The 13,756-nt window shown below is 48.4% G+C and overlaps 1 protein-coding gene across 1 annotated transcript in view; it reads left to right on the forward strand.

Moving 5' to 3' along the window:
- The first annotated feature begins 2,440 nt into the window (after nucleotides 1-2,440).
- The window catches only part of LOC140403474 (wings apart-like protein homolog), an 80,605-nt gene continuing 69,289 nt past the window's right edge, over nucleotides 2,441-13,756 (forward strand). The window contains exons 1-4 of the mRNA XM_072491374.1: nucleotides 2,441-2,588; nucleotides 3,634-3,770; nucleotides 8,471-8,582; nucleotides 10,439-10,663. Of these exons, the coding sequence (XP_072347475.1) occupies nucleotides 2,517-2,588; nucleotides 3,634-3,770; nucleotides 8,471-8,582; nucleotides 10,439-10,663 (546 nt within the window). The 5' untranslated portion in view covers nucleotides 2,441-2,516. The remainder of the gene's footprint in view (nucleotides 2,589-3,633; nucleotides 3,771-8,470; nucleotides 8,583-10,438; nucleotides 10,664-13,756) is intronic.

Genomic DNA, 13,756 nt, shown 5'->3' on the forward strand with positions numbered 1-13,756 from the left:
CTAGCGCTCTCGCTTCTCTCTCGCGCTCCTCGCTAGCGCTCTCGCTCTCGCTAGCGCTCTCGCTCTCTCTCGCTCTCGCTAGCGCTCTTCGCTCTCTCTCGCGCTCTCGCTAGCGCTCTCGCTCTCTCTCGCGCTCTCGCTAGCGCTCTCGCTCTCTCTCGCGCTCACGCTCTCGCTCTCTCTCGTGCTCTCTCTCGTGCTCTCTCTCGCTCTCTCGTCTCTCGTGCTCTCGCTCTCTCTCGTGCTCTCGCTCTCTCTCGTGCTCGTGCTCTCGCTCTCTCTCGCGCTCTCGCTCTCTCTCGTGCTCTCGCTCTCTCTCGCTCTCTCTCGCTCTCTCTCGCTCTCTCTCGCTCTCTCGCGCTCTCTCGCTCGCGCTCTCTCTCGCTCTCTCGCGCTCTCTCTCGCTCTCTCGCGCTCTCTCCTCGCTCTCTCGCGCTCTCTCTCGCTCTCTCTCTCTCGCGCTCTCTCTCGCTCTCTCTCTCGCGCTCTCTCTCGCGCTCTCTCTCGCTCTCTCGCGCTCTCACTCTCTCTCGTGCTCTCGCTCTCTCTCGTGCTCTCGCTCTCTCTTTCTCTCTCTCTCTCTTTCTCTCTCTTTCTATCTCGCTCTCTCTCTTGCTCTCTCTCGCTCTCTCTCGCTCTCTCTCGCTCTCTCTCTCGCTCTCTCTCGCTCTCTCTCGCTCTCTCTCGCTCTCTCTCGCTCTCTCTCGCTCTCTCTCGCTCTCTCTCGCTCTCTCTCGCTCTCTCTCGCTCTCTCTCGCTCTCTCTCGCTCTCTCTCTCGCTCTCTCTCTCGCGCTCTCTCGCGCTCTCTCGCGCTCTCTCGCTCCTCTCGCTCTCTCTCGCTCTCTCTCGCTCTCTCTCGCTCTCTCTCGCTCTCGCTCGCTCTCTCTCGCTCTCTCTCGCTCTCTCTCGCTCTCGCTCGCTCTCGCTCGCTCTCGCTCGCTCTCGCTCGCTCTCTCTCGCTCTCTCTCTCGCTCTCTCTCGCTCTCTCTCGCTCTCTCTCGCTCTCTCTCGCTCTCTCTCGCTCTCTCTCGCTCTCTCTCGCGCTCTCTCGCGCTCTCTCGCTCTCTCTCGCTCTCTCTCGCTCTCTCGCTCTCGCTCTCTCTCGCGCTCTCTCGCGCTCTCTCGCTCTCTCTCGCTCTCTCTCGCTCTCTCTCGCTCTCTCTCGCTCTCTCTCGCTCTCTCGCTCTCTCTCGCTCTCTCGCTCTCTCGCTCTCGCTCTCTCACGCTCTCGCTCTCTCTCGTGCTCTCGCTCTCTCTCGCTCTCTCTCGCTCTCTCTCGCTCTCTCTCGCTCTCTCTCGCTCTCTCTCGCTCTCTCTCGCTCTCTCTCGCTCTCTCGCTCTCTCACGCTCTCGCTCTCTCTCGTGCTCTCGCTCTCTCTCGCTCTCTCTCGCTCTCTCTCGCTCTCTCTCGCTCTCTCTCGCTCTCTCTCGCTCTCTCTCGCTCTCTCTCGCTCTCTCTCGCTCTCTCTCGCTCTCTCTCGCTCTCTCTCGCTCTCTCACGCTCTCGCTCTCTCTCGTGCTCTCGCTCTCTCTCGCGCTCTCTCGCGCTCTCTCGCGCTCTCTCGCTCTCTCTCGCTCTCTCTCGCTCTCTCTCGCTCTCTCTCGCTCTCTCTCGCTCTCTCTCGCTCTCTCTCGCTCTCTCTCTCGCTCTCTCTCGCTCTCTCTCGCTCTCTCGCTCTCTCACGCTCTCGCTCTCTCTCGTGCTCTCGCTCTCTCTCGCGCTCTCGCTCTCTCTCTCGCTCTCTCTCGCTCTCTCTCGCTCTCTCTCGCTCTCTCTCGCTCTCTCTCGCTCTCTCTCGCTCTCTCTCGCGCTCTCTCGCGCTCTCTCGCGCTCTCTCTCGCTCTCTCTCGCTCTCTCTCGCTCTCTCTCGCTCTCTCTCGCTCTCTCTCGCGCTCTCTCGCGCTCTCTCCTCGCTCTCTCGCTCTCTCACGCTCTCTCGCTCTCGCTCGCTCTCTCTCGTGCTCTCGCTCTCTCTCGCGCTCTCGCTCTCTCTCGTGCTCTCTCTCGGTCCCTCCCTCGCTCGCTCTCGCTCTCTATCTCGAGCACGGGGGGACTCCCCCTCTGGCACTCAGTTGTGGGTGTGGGGGACTCCCCCTCTTGTGCTCGGAGATGGGGTGTCTCCTGCGCGTTGGGGGTGGAGGTCACAGTTTTTCTTTGCGTTGCTTTAGGAGCCTTACATTATTTTTGACTTGAGGTTTGCCGAGGTAGCTTTTATCTAACTGTCTCCGAACAGTGGTGGAGTGGGGCAGTGATCATCAGATTGGAAAGGGCTGTGCCTGTCAATGAAATATCAACCCTGATGGTTCCACGCATTCTGTGGGATGACATTTTGAAGCTGTTTCTGTGAATGTGGCGGATCGTAGCCAATAATTAACGTTTTCGGTTGGTCAGCAAATTTGTTCTTACCTGCTTGTTTTTTTGCATTGTTTATAGGCTATTGTCGCCGTAAAGGAAGCGGCTCAGAAGGATGAGGGCGTATTCAAAGCCCCTCCCCCTCCACCCCGTGTGATAAAAATGGTCACAATACCAACCCAACCGTATCAAGACATTGTAACTGCACTGAAATGTAGGAAGGAAGATAAAGAGGTACTAGACTCGGCTCTTGGTTTAACTTGTTTGATATTAAAAGCAGATTATGAAGTTATTAAAGTTTGTGTTTGAATTGCTAGAGAACTAATGGTCATTGAATTTGCAGATTAGCTTCTCTCATGAAATACTGAACATGTTTGAAGTGGTGTGCCGAGGCACATTCTGCCTGAGCGGGAGGAGTTGTGTTAGGTAGAGCTGCATCCCTATGTTACAGATATCCATTTCCGAGGGATCCCTTTCATGTGGGTAAGCGAGTGCTTGCGGATGGGGAATTTGCTGAGCTGCTGAAACTCTTCCCTTAGGAGTTACAGAAATGACTCTTATTAGGACAAAGCAAGTTTATAGCTCCCAAGGACAGGAGGATTTTGATTTAATGCTGTGAACACCTTTCTCCGGATCTTGCTAACTGTCCAACCTGCTGGGAAAATTGTCAGTTACAGTTCCACCTAAAGGATGTTCATTCTTGGGTCTGAAGAGATTAAGGGATATGGGTGGAAGGTGGAACCAAAAAGAAAATGCTGGAAAATCTCAGCAGGTCTGGCAGCGTCTGTAGGGAGAGAAAAGAGCGAACGTTTCGAGTCCAGATGACCCTTTGTCAAAGCACTCTTGTCAAAGCACTCTTGGTGGAAGATGGGATCAGTATTGAATTTGATGATCAGCCATGATCATAACGAATGGCAGAGCAGGCTCGGAGGGTCGAATGGCCTCCTGCATTCTATTTTCTACGTATGTTCCTCTGTATTGCAGGATGAGAGAAGCCTACACAATTCTTCTGGTGCAGTGGCACTAAAAATGCACAAGGCCCCAGGTCAACGCCCCGGTCTTCAAGTTACCTGCTGACAGTGACAGCTCATCGTCTGCAAGACATTAACTGATTAGCAAGATTCTCCGTTTCAAACAGGGACCGTACACTGATCTGATTGGCCAGAGTGGTGTCTGTGCTCGGAGCTGTTGACCCAGTTTGTAACTTGGGGTTTGCTGTGCCAGGTGTACTCTGCTTTCAACCAGTAACGTTCTATGTAAAATGTTATTTTTATTTCAGTTGTACACTGTGGTTCAGCACGTGAAGCACTTCAACGATGTGGTGGAATTTGGAGAAAATCAAGAGTTTACGGATGACATTGAGTACCTACTCAGTGGACTGAAATGTTCTCAGCCTCTCAACACACGCTGCCTTAGGTATGCTGCTGTAAATGGAGTCTCTGCCCAACAGGGAGTTGCTCAAGTTGGTTTAACTATTCTGAGCGATTGTTTTATATGTGACAGGTGGCACGGTGGTTAGCGCTGCTGCCTCAGCGCCAGGGACCTGGTTCAATTCCGGCCTTGGGTCACTGTCTGTGCGGAGTCTGCACGTTCTCCCCGTGTCTGCGTGGGTTTCCTCCGGGTGCTGCAGTTTCCTCCCACAGTCCAAAGATGTGCAGGTTAGGTGGGGTTTTGTGGATGGGGTGGGGAGTGGCCCTCTAAGGTGCGCTTTCAGAGGGTTGGTGCAGAATAGATTGACGGAATGGCCTCCTCTTGCACTGTAGGGATTCTATGGACAGATTGGATGTTGTAACTTTACATGTTAATATCATGGAGATGCTCACTGTCGCGAGAGAGCCTGCTGAAGAACCATAGAATCCCTACAGTGCAGAAGGAGGCCATTCGACCTATCAAGTCTGCACCAACCCTCTGAATGAGCACCCTACCATGGCCCACTCCCCCACCCTATTCGCATAACCCCTCCTAACTGGTTAAGGAGCAACTTAGCATGGTCAGTCCACTTAACCTGCACAACTTTGGAGTGTGGGAGGAACGTGGCGCTCCCGGAGGAAACCCACGTAGACGCAGGGAGAACATGCAGACTCCACACAGACACACAAAGCCGGAAATGAACCCGGGTTCCTGGCACTGAGGCAGCAGTGTTAGCCACTGCCACCGTGCTGCCCCTAGAGAGAATGGTACATTTGTGATCTGTAGAGTAAATGAGAAGATATCAACTCTGCCACAACCTATACAGTATCTTGGTAATTTGCTAAATGGATTCAGTCCTGATTTCTGTTCGTTTGGTGGGATTTTGCCTCCAACTGAAATGACTGGGAAATAATATCGCCGTTCCTCCACTGTCGCTGGGTGGGTGAGCTAACGAAGCCCACATCCCTTAATAAATAAAAACCACGAGTTCAAGCCTCACTCTATGCTTTGAGCAATAGGTAGATACTTCAGTACAGTCGGAAAGGATGCAGTGCTGCTGAAGGTACCATCTTACACATGAGAGGTTAAACTGAAGTGAAAATAAAAGATCACGTGGCTTGAATGGGTTGTCCTGGCTAACATTTATCCTGCAATATTTATCACCAAAGCAGATTTTCTAGGACCATTCACCATATTGGAAGCATGGGCAGCACGGTAGCACAGTGGTTAGCACTGGCTTCACAGCTCCTGGGTCCCAGGTTCGATTCCCGGTTGGGATCACTGACTGCTGAGTCTGCACGTTCTCCCCGTGTGTGCGTGGGTTTTCTCCGGGTGCTCCGGTTTCCTCCCACAGTCCAAAGATGTGTAAGTTAGGCGGATTGGCCGTGCTAAATTTCCTTTAGAGTCCACAAAGGTTGGGTGGGGTTATGGTGATAGGGTGGAGGTGTGAGCTTGGGTGGGGTGCTCTTTCCAAGGGCTGGTGTAGACTCGATGGGCCGAATGGCATCCTGCACTGTAAATTCTATGATTCACCTGGACACACTCAAGTCAGTTACTATGATAATTGGCTGTGGTTCAGGGAGCAATCCGTCTGTAACCTGATATCAATGCAACGAACAAATCTCTGCTCAATCAAGTATAAAAAAACAAAAGGTAAATCTAACTGGTTAATTGATGGGCTCTGCAGCTCACAATGGAATTAGTACCACGGGTGGACAATGGCATTCATACCAGGTCCGAAGGCATTGTGGTATTATCACTCGACATGGCAGATGGAGAAAACCACATTCAATAAAAATCTGGAATTATTACCTACGCCCACTTTGTTTAGGTTTTTTTTCTTCCATGGGATTCAGGTGTTGCTGTCCAGAGTCATTGGTTATTGCCCATCCCTAATTGTCCTTGAGAAAGTGGTGCTGAGCCATCTTCTTGAACCACTGCAGTCCATGTGGTGCGAGTACACTACATTGCTGTTAGGAAGGGAGTTCCCGGATTTTGGCACAGACAGTGAAGGCAATAGTTGTGTAATTATTGTGGGACTGCATCTTTATGTGGAGGCAGTTGTCTGGCGGCGAAATGAAGCAATTCTGCTTCAGTGAACAAATTGGTGCTGCCAGTTGGTATGTTGAAATGTTTATATTTGTGCCCACTTGTATACCTGTGCCAGCTGTCAAAGAACAAACAACAGCACAGGAACAGGCCTTTCAGCCCTCCAAGCCTGCACCGATCATGATGCCTGTCTAAACTCCCGGAATCCGTATCCCTCTATTCATAGAACATACTGTGCAGAAGGAGGCCATTTGGCCCATTGGGTCTGCACCGACCCACTTAGGCCCGCACTTCCACTCTATCCCCGTAACCCAATAACCCCATCTCACCTTTTTGGTCACTAAGTGCAATATTTTTATCATGGCCAATCCACCTAACCTGCACGTCTTTGGACTGAGGGAGGAAACCGGAGCACTCAGAGGAAACCCACGCAGACACGGGGAGAACGTGCAGACTCCGCACAGAAAGTGACCCAGCGGGGAATCGAACCAGGGACCCTGGTGCTGTGAAGCCACAGTGCTATCCACTTGTGCTCCCGTGCTTCCCATCCTACTTGTGTATTTGTCAAGATGCCTCTTGACCATCAATATCGTGACAGCAGCCACCACCTCCCCGGCAGCGCATTCCAGGCACTCCCCACCCTCTGTAAATAGGTTGCCTCGCACATCTATAAACTTTGCCCCTCGCACCTTAAACCTGGGTCCCTAGTGATCGACTTTTCCACCCTGGGAAAAAGTTTCTGACTATCCACTCTGTCCATGCCCCTCATAATTTTGTCAACTTTGATCAGATCGCCCATCAACCTCCATTGTTCCAGTGGGAAAAAAATCAGTTATTCAACCTCTCCAGACAACATCCTGGTAAACCTCTTCTGCACCCTCTCCAAAACGTCCACATCCTTCTGAGAGTGTACCGACACTATATTCCAAGTGTGGCTATCTAAGGTTGTGTACAGCTGCAGCATGACTTCCAATTTTTATGCAGATGAAAACAACATGCCGTATGCCTTGACTATCTTATCCACCTGCTTTGCCACTTTCACTGATCTGTGGACCGTACGCCAACTTGTATTACACCTTTCAAAATGCATTACCTCACATTTGGCCAGATTAAACTCCACCTGCCATTTCTCCTCCCACGTCTCCAACCGATCTATCTCCTGCTGTACCCTCTGATAATCTGCATCACTATCTGCAACTCCACCAACCTTTGTGTCGTCAGCAAACTTGCTAATCAGACCAGTTACATTTTCCTCAATCATTTATATATACTACAAACAGCAACGGTCCCGTCACTGATCTCTGCGGAACACCACTGGTCACAGCCCTCCATTCAGAAAAGCACCCTTTCACTGCTACCCTCTGTCTACTATGACCAGTTGGAAGGACACAAATATAAATAAGGGATACAACTCTAAAGGGTGTGCAGGAGCAGAGGATATATATGTGCAAAAGTAATTGAGGGTGGTAGGACAGGTGGAGAGAGCAGTTAACAAAGCAAACAATGGGGCGGCATGTGGCACAGTGGTTAGCACTGGGACTGCGGCGCTGAGGACCTGGGTTTGAATTCCGGCCCTGGGTCACTGTCCGTGTGGAGTTTGCACATTCTCCCCGTGTTTGCGTGGGTTTCACCCCCACAATCTAAAGATGTGCAGGGTAGGTGGACCTACCTGCATTGCTAAATTGCCACGCTAAATTGCCCCTTAATTGGAAAAGAAAAATAATTGGCTACTGTAAATTTATTTTTAAAAAACAAAGCAAACAATATCCTAGACTTTACTGATAGTGGCATAGAGTACGAGCTCAAGGAGGTCATGCTGATCTTGTATAAGACCCTAGTTAAAGATCTCAGCTGGAGTATTGTGTACAGTTCCGGGCACCATACTTTTGGAAGGATGTGAACACACAGGAAAAAGTGCAGAAGAGGTTTCCAACAATGGTTCCAGGAATGAGAAACTTCAGTTATGAAGATGGATTGAGGAAGTTGGGTCTGTTCTCCCTGGAACGGAAAAGGATAATTGGGGACTTGATTGTTTGAGGGGGGCTGGACAGGATAGATAGGGTGAAGTGTTCCTGCTTGTAAAAGGATCGAGAATGAAAGGGCGCAGGTTTAAAGTGATTTGCAAAAGAAGCAAATGCAATGTAAGAAAAATCTTTTCACTCATAAGAGTGGTTCGGGTCTGGACAGCACTGCCTTGAAGTGTGGTGGAGGTCCAATTGAGCCATTCAAGAGGGCATTAGATGACTATTTGAATGTGCAGCGTTATGGGGCAAAGGCAGAAGGATGGTAGTAAGTCATGATGCTCATTTGGAGAGCCGGTGCAGACATGATGGGCCGAATGGCGGCCTCCTGCACCGTAACAATTGTGATTCTGAATGAGTTTGAATCATTTGTTCTCTTGATGTCTGTATTGAAAATCTTTCCAACCTTTTTGTTGTCTAGTATATAATAAATGTTTTAACCTTCTGTTAAAAATTAACAGCAGACCCCTGTGTATCTGTTCTGTAAATACTCTCCATAGTTTTTCTAATAATGATCTATGAAGCAATCCGGTTCCATTCTGGGATTCGAATTGTCCAGTAATCAGCTGGCATCATAACACCTCTCACTCGAGTTAATTCCTTTTTTTGTTCAGTGGGTTTATTTTTATTTTCCAGTATTATCAGCCTCGCCTCCAAGTGTGCCATGCCCAGCTTCCGAATGCACCTGAGAGCTCATGGGATGGTAGCCATGGTCTTCAAGACACTGGACGATGCACAAAAGAACCAGGTATAACTGAGTATTTGGAGTTGGATATATAACAGTGGCATCTTTCATGCAGTGTGTTCAATGCAGTAAAAGTTTCAGCCACTTCAAAGAAGTGTAATAAGACAAAGATTGATCCTGAGTCACATCACATTTTAGGGCACAGTGGCCAACATCTTGGTAAAATGGTTAGTCTTTGAAGAGTATCTTGGAGAGAAAGGGGTGTTTGTTTCGGGCCCAGGAAGCTGCAAGCGCAGCTGCTGGAGGAGAGGTGTTGCCTTCGGGCCCAGGAAGCTGCAAGCGCAGCTGCTGGAGAGAGAGGGGTGTTTGTTTCGGGCCCAGGAAGCTGCAAGCGCAGCTGCTGGAGAGAGAGGGGTGTTTGCTTCGGGCCCAGGAAGCTGCAAGTGCAGCTGCTGGAGAGAGAGGGGTGTTTGCTTCGGGCCCAGGAAGCTGCAAGTGCAGCTGCTGGAGAGAGAGGGGTGTTTGCTTCGGGCCCAGGAAGCTGCAAGTGCAGCTGCTGGAGAGAGAGGGGTGTTTGCTTCGGGCCCAGGAAGCTGCAAGTGCAGCTGCTGGAGAGAGAGGGGTGTTTGCTTCGGGCCCAGGAAGCTGCAAGCGCAGCTGCCTTTGGTGGAACATGGGAAATGATGAATGAGAAGGAAGCTGAATTGAAGGAGCGCAGGGATCTTGTTTTGGGGCTAGTGGAGATCCCAGAGATGGGGAGAGCGAAGGCCATCGAGAGATTTGGAAAGAATGAAAGCTTCAAATGTACATGATGGACTGGTAGCCACTGTGGGTCAGCAGACACAAGGATGACAGGTGAACATGGCCACATGGGGGTTAGGGTATGGGAGGGTGGTTCTACTTCAATGTGCAAAATAGTGGAGATGGGGAAAGGATTAGCCAAATAACACCTTGAATTTCAGAAAAACAGAATGAGGCCTATCAGACCCTCAAGCCTTTTCGTTTTTTGTTGATTTGTATTGCAACCCCATATATTGGCCAGTGATACTCTAACCCAACAAAATTCTGTTCATCTCCGTCTTTAACGTCTCAAAGACTCCGAGCATCCAAATATTTTGGTGAGTGTATTCCAAATTCCCACCTACCCTTCATGGACAAATGGGTCAGGGCTTCTTTCTGATTGGTCTGTCTCTAATTTTAAGTTGAAATTCCCTTGTTCTGGATTCTTCCCCCACACCGTGATCACCAAAGCATATGTTTATCACTGTCTACCCTAACCAATTCACGAATCAGAAATGCTCAATTAAATGTTCCTTCAGTCTTTCAAAATTAAGGAATATGAGCCAGATCTGTGCCAATTGCCCTAGTCATTTGACGCTTTTAACCGCAATCATCCTGGTGAATCTGCAGGGCATCACCTCCCCTACCCAAGGCTAATATATCCTTGAGGTGCAATGGCCAGAACTGAATGCGGTTCCTCCAGATAGTCTGGCTGTCACCTGATTGCCTCCCTTTGTATTCCAATTGTTTGTGATAAAGACCAACACTCCATTAGCCTTTTACGTTACTTTTCATACCTGTCCATTGGCTTTAGTGATTTGTCTACTTGGACATCCTATTCTTTGTTCCTGGTTTCTCAACATTTATAAAATATTCCAATTTATCTTCCTTGGATCCAGATGAGCTCTGATTTGGCACATTGAGTTTTATCTACCATTTTCTTTGTCCATTTACTTAATCTGTTAATGTCCCTTTGTTCTTGCATTTGCTGTAGCTTTCTCCGGTGCGATAGTATGCTACAGCTCACTTGGGTGAGCTCCTGGAGAACGCTGCAGATGATAACAGTGCTCCATGTCCCACGTTTGACAGTGTGCATGCCTACTGGAATTTCTTTCACAGTCTTTGCATTGTCTTGTCAGAATCTAGCTCTTTGCACAGCGGCACTAATGTACATCTTGAGCCGGGATCGACTGAACATGGATCTGGATCGAGCTAGTCTGGACTTAATGATTCGCCTCCTGGAAATGGACCAGGAGCCTTGTTCACGACAACTGAATGAGAAAGAAATGAAGAAGATCAAGGAGAAAATTCGCAAGCTGTGTGAGACTGTTCACAACAGGCATCTAGACCTGGAGAACATTACGGTAAGAACATGGAGCCAAATATCTCTTTGGGATTGACTTTAATCACAGTACAAGAGATGTTTCACAGTCTATGGCTGATTTTCAGGAAAGTGATTTTCAATCAACGCCTTGCACAAACTTAGTTACATAATACCTGCTCTTCTCAGGGTTGGCCAATTTCGGCTGATTGCTCAGTAATCCCAACTCTGTTCCTTTGAATCTGCAGGATATTCCCACTCGAAACATGAAGAACAGCTGTATTATTTCATCAGAAAATGTCTATGCACTTGGAGCTTTACTGTGCAGATTCTGATGAAGCTATTAAAGCAAAACACACAAAGCAACATAGGGCTATGTGTGCACCTTCCATCCTATCCCAGCAATAAATTAGATGTTAATAGTGAAACAGTTATGGTGCTTTACCTCTTTTGAGTACTTGGTACTGAGAAATTACAAAGAAACTTAACGAAACAAAGCAACATCTGGCCACAATGTTGAGTCTGAGTGATAGCTTCGAAACTGGGTGTTCAGCTTCACTAGCAGACTGTTTGAAATGTAAACCATATTAAATTCAGTAGTGAATAGCTCAGCAGAAGATATTCCCCCTTTAAACTCCAATCATTTAAGATACCTTTCAAACTCAGCCGTGTTTTCCTAATTTTGTTTACGTGTTGAGGTGTAAACCTGTTCGGGGAGCAGCACTGTGCTCTCTCCCTTTACCTATCACACAATTGTTACAATGCAGAAGGAGGCCATTTGGCCTACATAGATGCATCGAAGATAGGAGCAGGAAGAGCCCTTTTGGCCCTTCGAGCCTGCTCCGCCATTCATCATGATCATGGCTGATTATCCAACTCAATAGCCTAATCCTGCTTTCTCCCCATAGCCTTTGATCCCATTCTCCCCAAGTGCTATATCCAGCCGCCTCTTGAAAATATTCAATGTTTTAGCATCAACTACTTCCTTTGGTAATGAATTCCACAGGCTCACCACTCTTTGGGTGAAGAAATTTCTCCTTATCTCTGTCCGAAATAGTTTACCCTGAATCCTCAGACTATGACCCCTGGTTCTGGACACACCCATCATTGGTAACATCTTCCCTGCATCTATCTTGTCTAGTCCTGTTAGAATTTTATACGTCTCTCTGAGATCCCCCCTCATTCTTCTGAACTCCAGCGAGAACAATCCCAACCTCGTCAATCTCTCCTCATATGACAGTTCCGCCGTGCCTGGAATCAGTCTGGTAAACCTTCGCTGCACTCCCTCGAGAGCAAGAACATCCTTCCTCAGAGAAGGAGACTAAAACTGCGCACACTATTCTAGGTGTGGCCTCACCAAGGCCCTGTATAATTGCAGCAACACATCCCTGCTTCTATACGCAAAACCTCTCGCAATGAAGGCCAACATACCATTAGCCTTCTTTACCGCCTGCTGTACCTGCATGCTTACCTTCAGCGACTGGTGCACAAGGACACCCAGGTCCCGCTACACACTCCCCTCTCCCAATTTACAACCGTTCAGGTAGTAATCTACCTTCCTGTTTTTACGTCCAATGTGAATAACCTCACACTTATCCAAATTATACTGCATCTATTGGCCTGTTGTGCAATGGTCCTCCAAATGAACATTGCACCAAATGCCATTCCCCTGCCTCCTCCCTGTACCCCTTATTATTCATTATTTTCAGATCAATTCATTTCGCTTTTGAATGTCTGGATTGAACCTGCCTCCACAACACACTCGGCCAGCGCATTCTGAATTTTAACCACTCGCTGCGTGAAAGGGTTTTTCCTCATGTCACTTTTGCTCTTATTTTTTTTGTTCGTTGGCCCCAGCCAAATAGAATTTGTCCTGGACCATCCTCTTTCTCCAGCATTGCAATGTTCTCCTTAACCAATGCTGCCACCCCTCTCCCTTTTCTTTCTTTCCTATGTTTCTGAGCACCTTGCTTCCAGGAATATTTAACCCAGTCCTGCCCTTCTTTGAGCCAGGTTTCTGTTGTAGCTGCAACATCATATTTCTATATAGCAATCTGTACCTGCAACTCGCCGGTCTTGCTTGCCACACTCCATGCATTCACATACATGCACTGTAAACCTGATTTAGCCTCTATTACTCCCCCCCTCCCCCAATGTTCTGACCCCACCTGTTAACTACTATTACCTATTTTAGTGCTGCCTATCTCTCCCAGTATTCTGTGCATCTTGCTATTCCTCTCTGATATTATCTCCTGGTTCCCACACCCTACCAAGTTAGAGTCACTGCTGCTGTTTCAATACACTAAAGAAACCAGGCATGATGTTATGCCATGAAAACTATCTTAAGTTTCAGCAGAGAATGTTGATCAATGCAAACCTTTGCCCAAAATTAAGGCAACTCTATCGATCAAAACAAGTTCAAATATTTTTAATTTGATAACTAGAGCCTACATCAGTCACCAGCTCATTGCATGACTTCAATAAGGATGCTGAAATTCTCTTGCACTCTGTTTTGGATGTCTGTTTATATTAAAGTAACACCTGCTCCTCGAGGCATACAGAGTAAACATTTACTCATTGAAGTTCTACTTGTTAACTCCATTGGTAGATCAGGTACTGTACAGCTTATTTTGATCTTGAACTGCCTGCAATATATTTACCCAACCTGCCAGAGATGTCAATGTTTTTCATGCGATGACTGACACCGGGGCTGGTCCGGCTGGAGGCTGGTTTGTGATGCAGAGCGAGGCCAGCAGCGCGGGCTCAATTCCTATACCGGCTAAGGTTATTTATGAAGGCCCCACCTCAACTTTGCCCCTCGCCTGAGGTGTAGTGATCCTCGAGTTAAATCACCACCACTCAACTATCCACCTTAAAAGGGGGCAGCAGCCTATGGTCATCTGGGATTGTGATGACTTTCCTTTTACATTTTACTGATATGCAGCAAAATGCAGCAGCCATTTTATGCACAGAAAGCTCCCACAAGCAGCTAGTGCAAGATGGTATTGAGGGAGAAATGTGAGCCATATGAAATAGGAACAGGCCATTTGGCCCCTCAAGCCTGTTCTGTCATTCAATAGAATCATGTCTGATCCGCCGTTCCTCATGTCCACTTTCCAGCCCTTTCCCCAATGGG

The sequence above is a fragment of the Scyliorhinus torazame genome, chromosome 28 (assembly GCF_047496885.1).
Source record: "Scyliorhinus torazame isolate Kashiwa2021f chromosome 28, sScyTor2.1, whole genome shotgun sequence".
Classification (NCBI taxonomy): domain Eukaryota; kingdom Metazoa; phylum Chordata; class Chondrichthyes; order Carcharhiniformes; family Scyliorhinidae; genus Scyliorhinus; species Scyliorhinus torazame.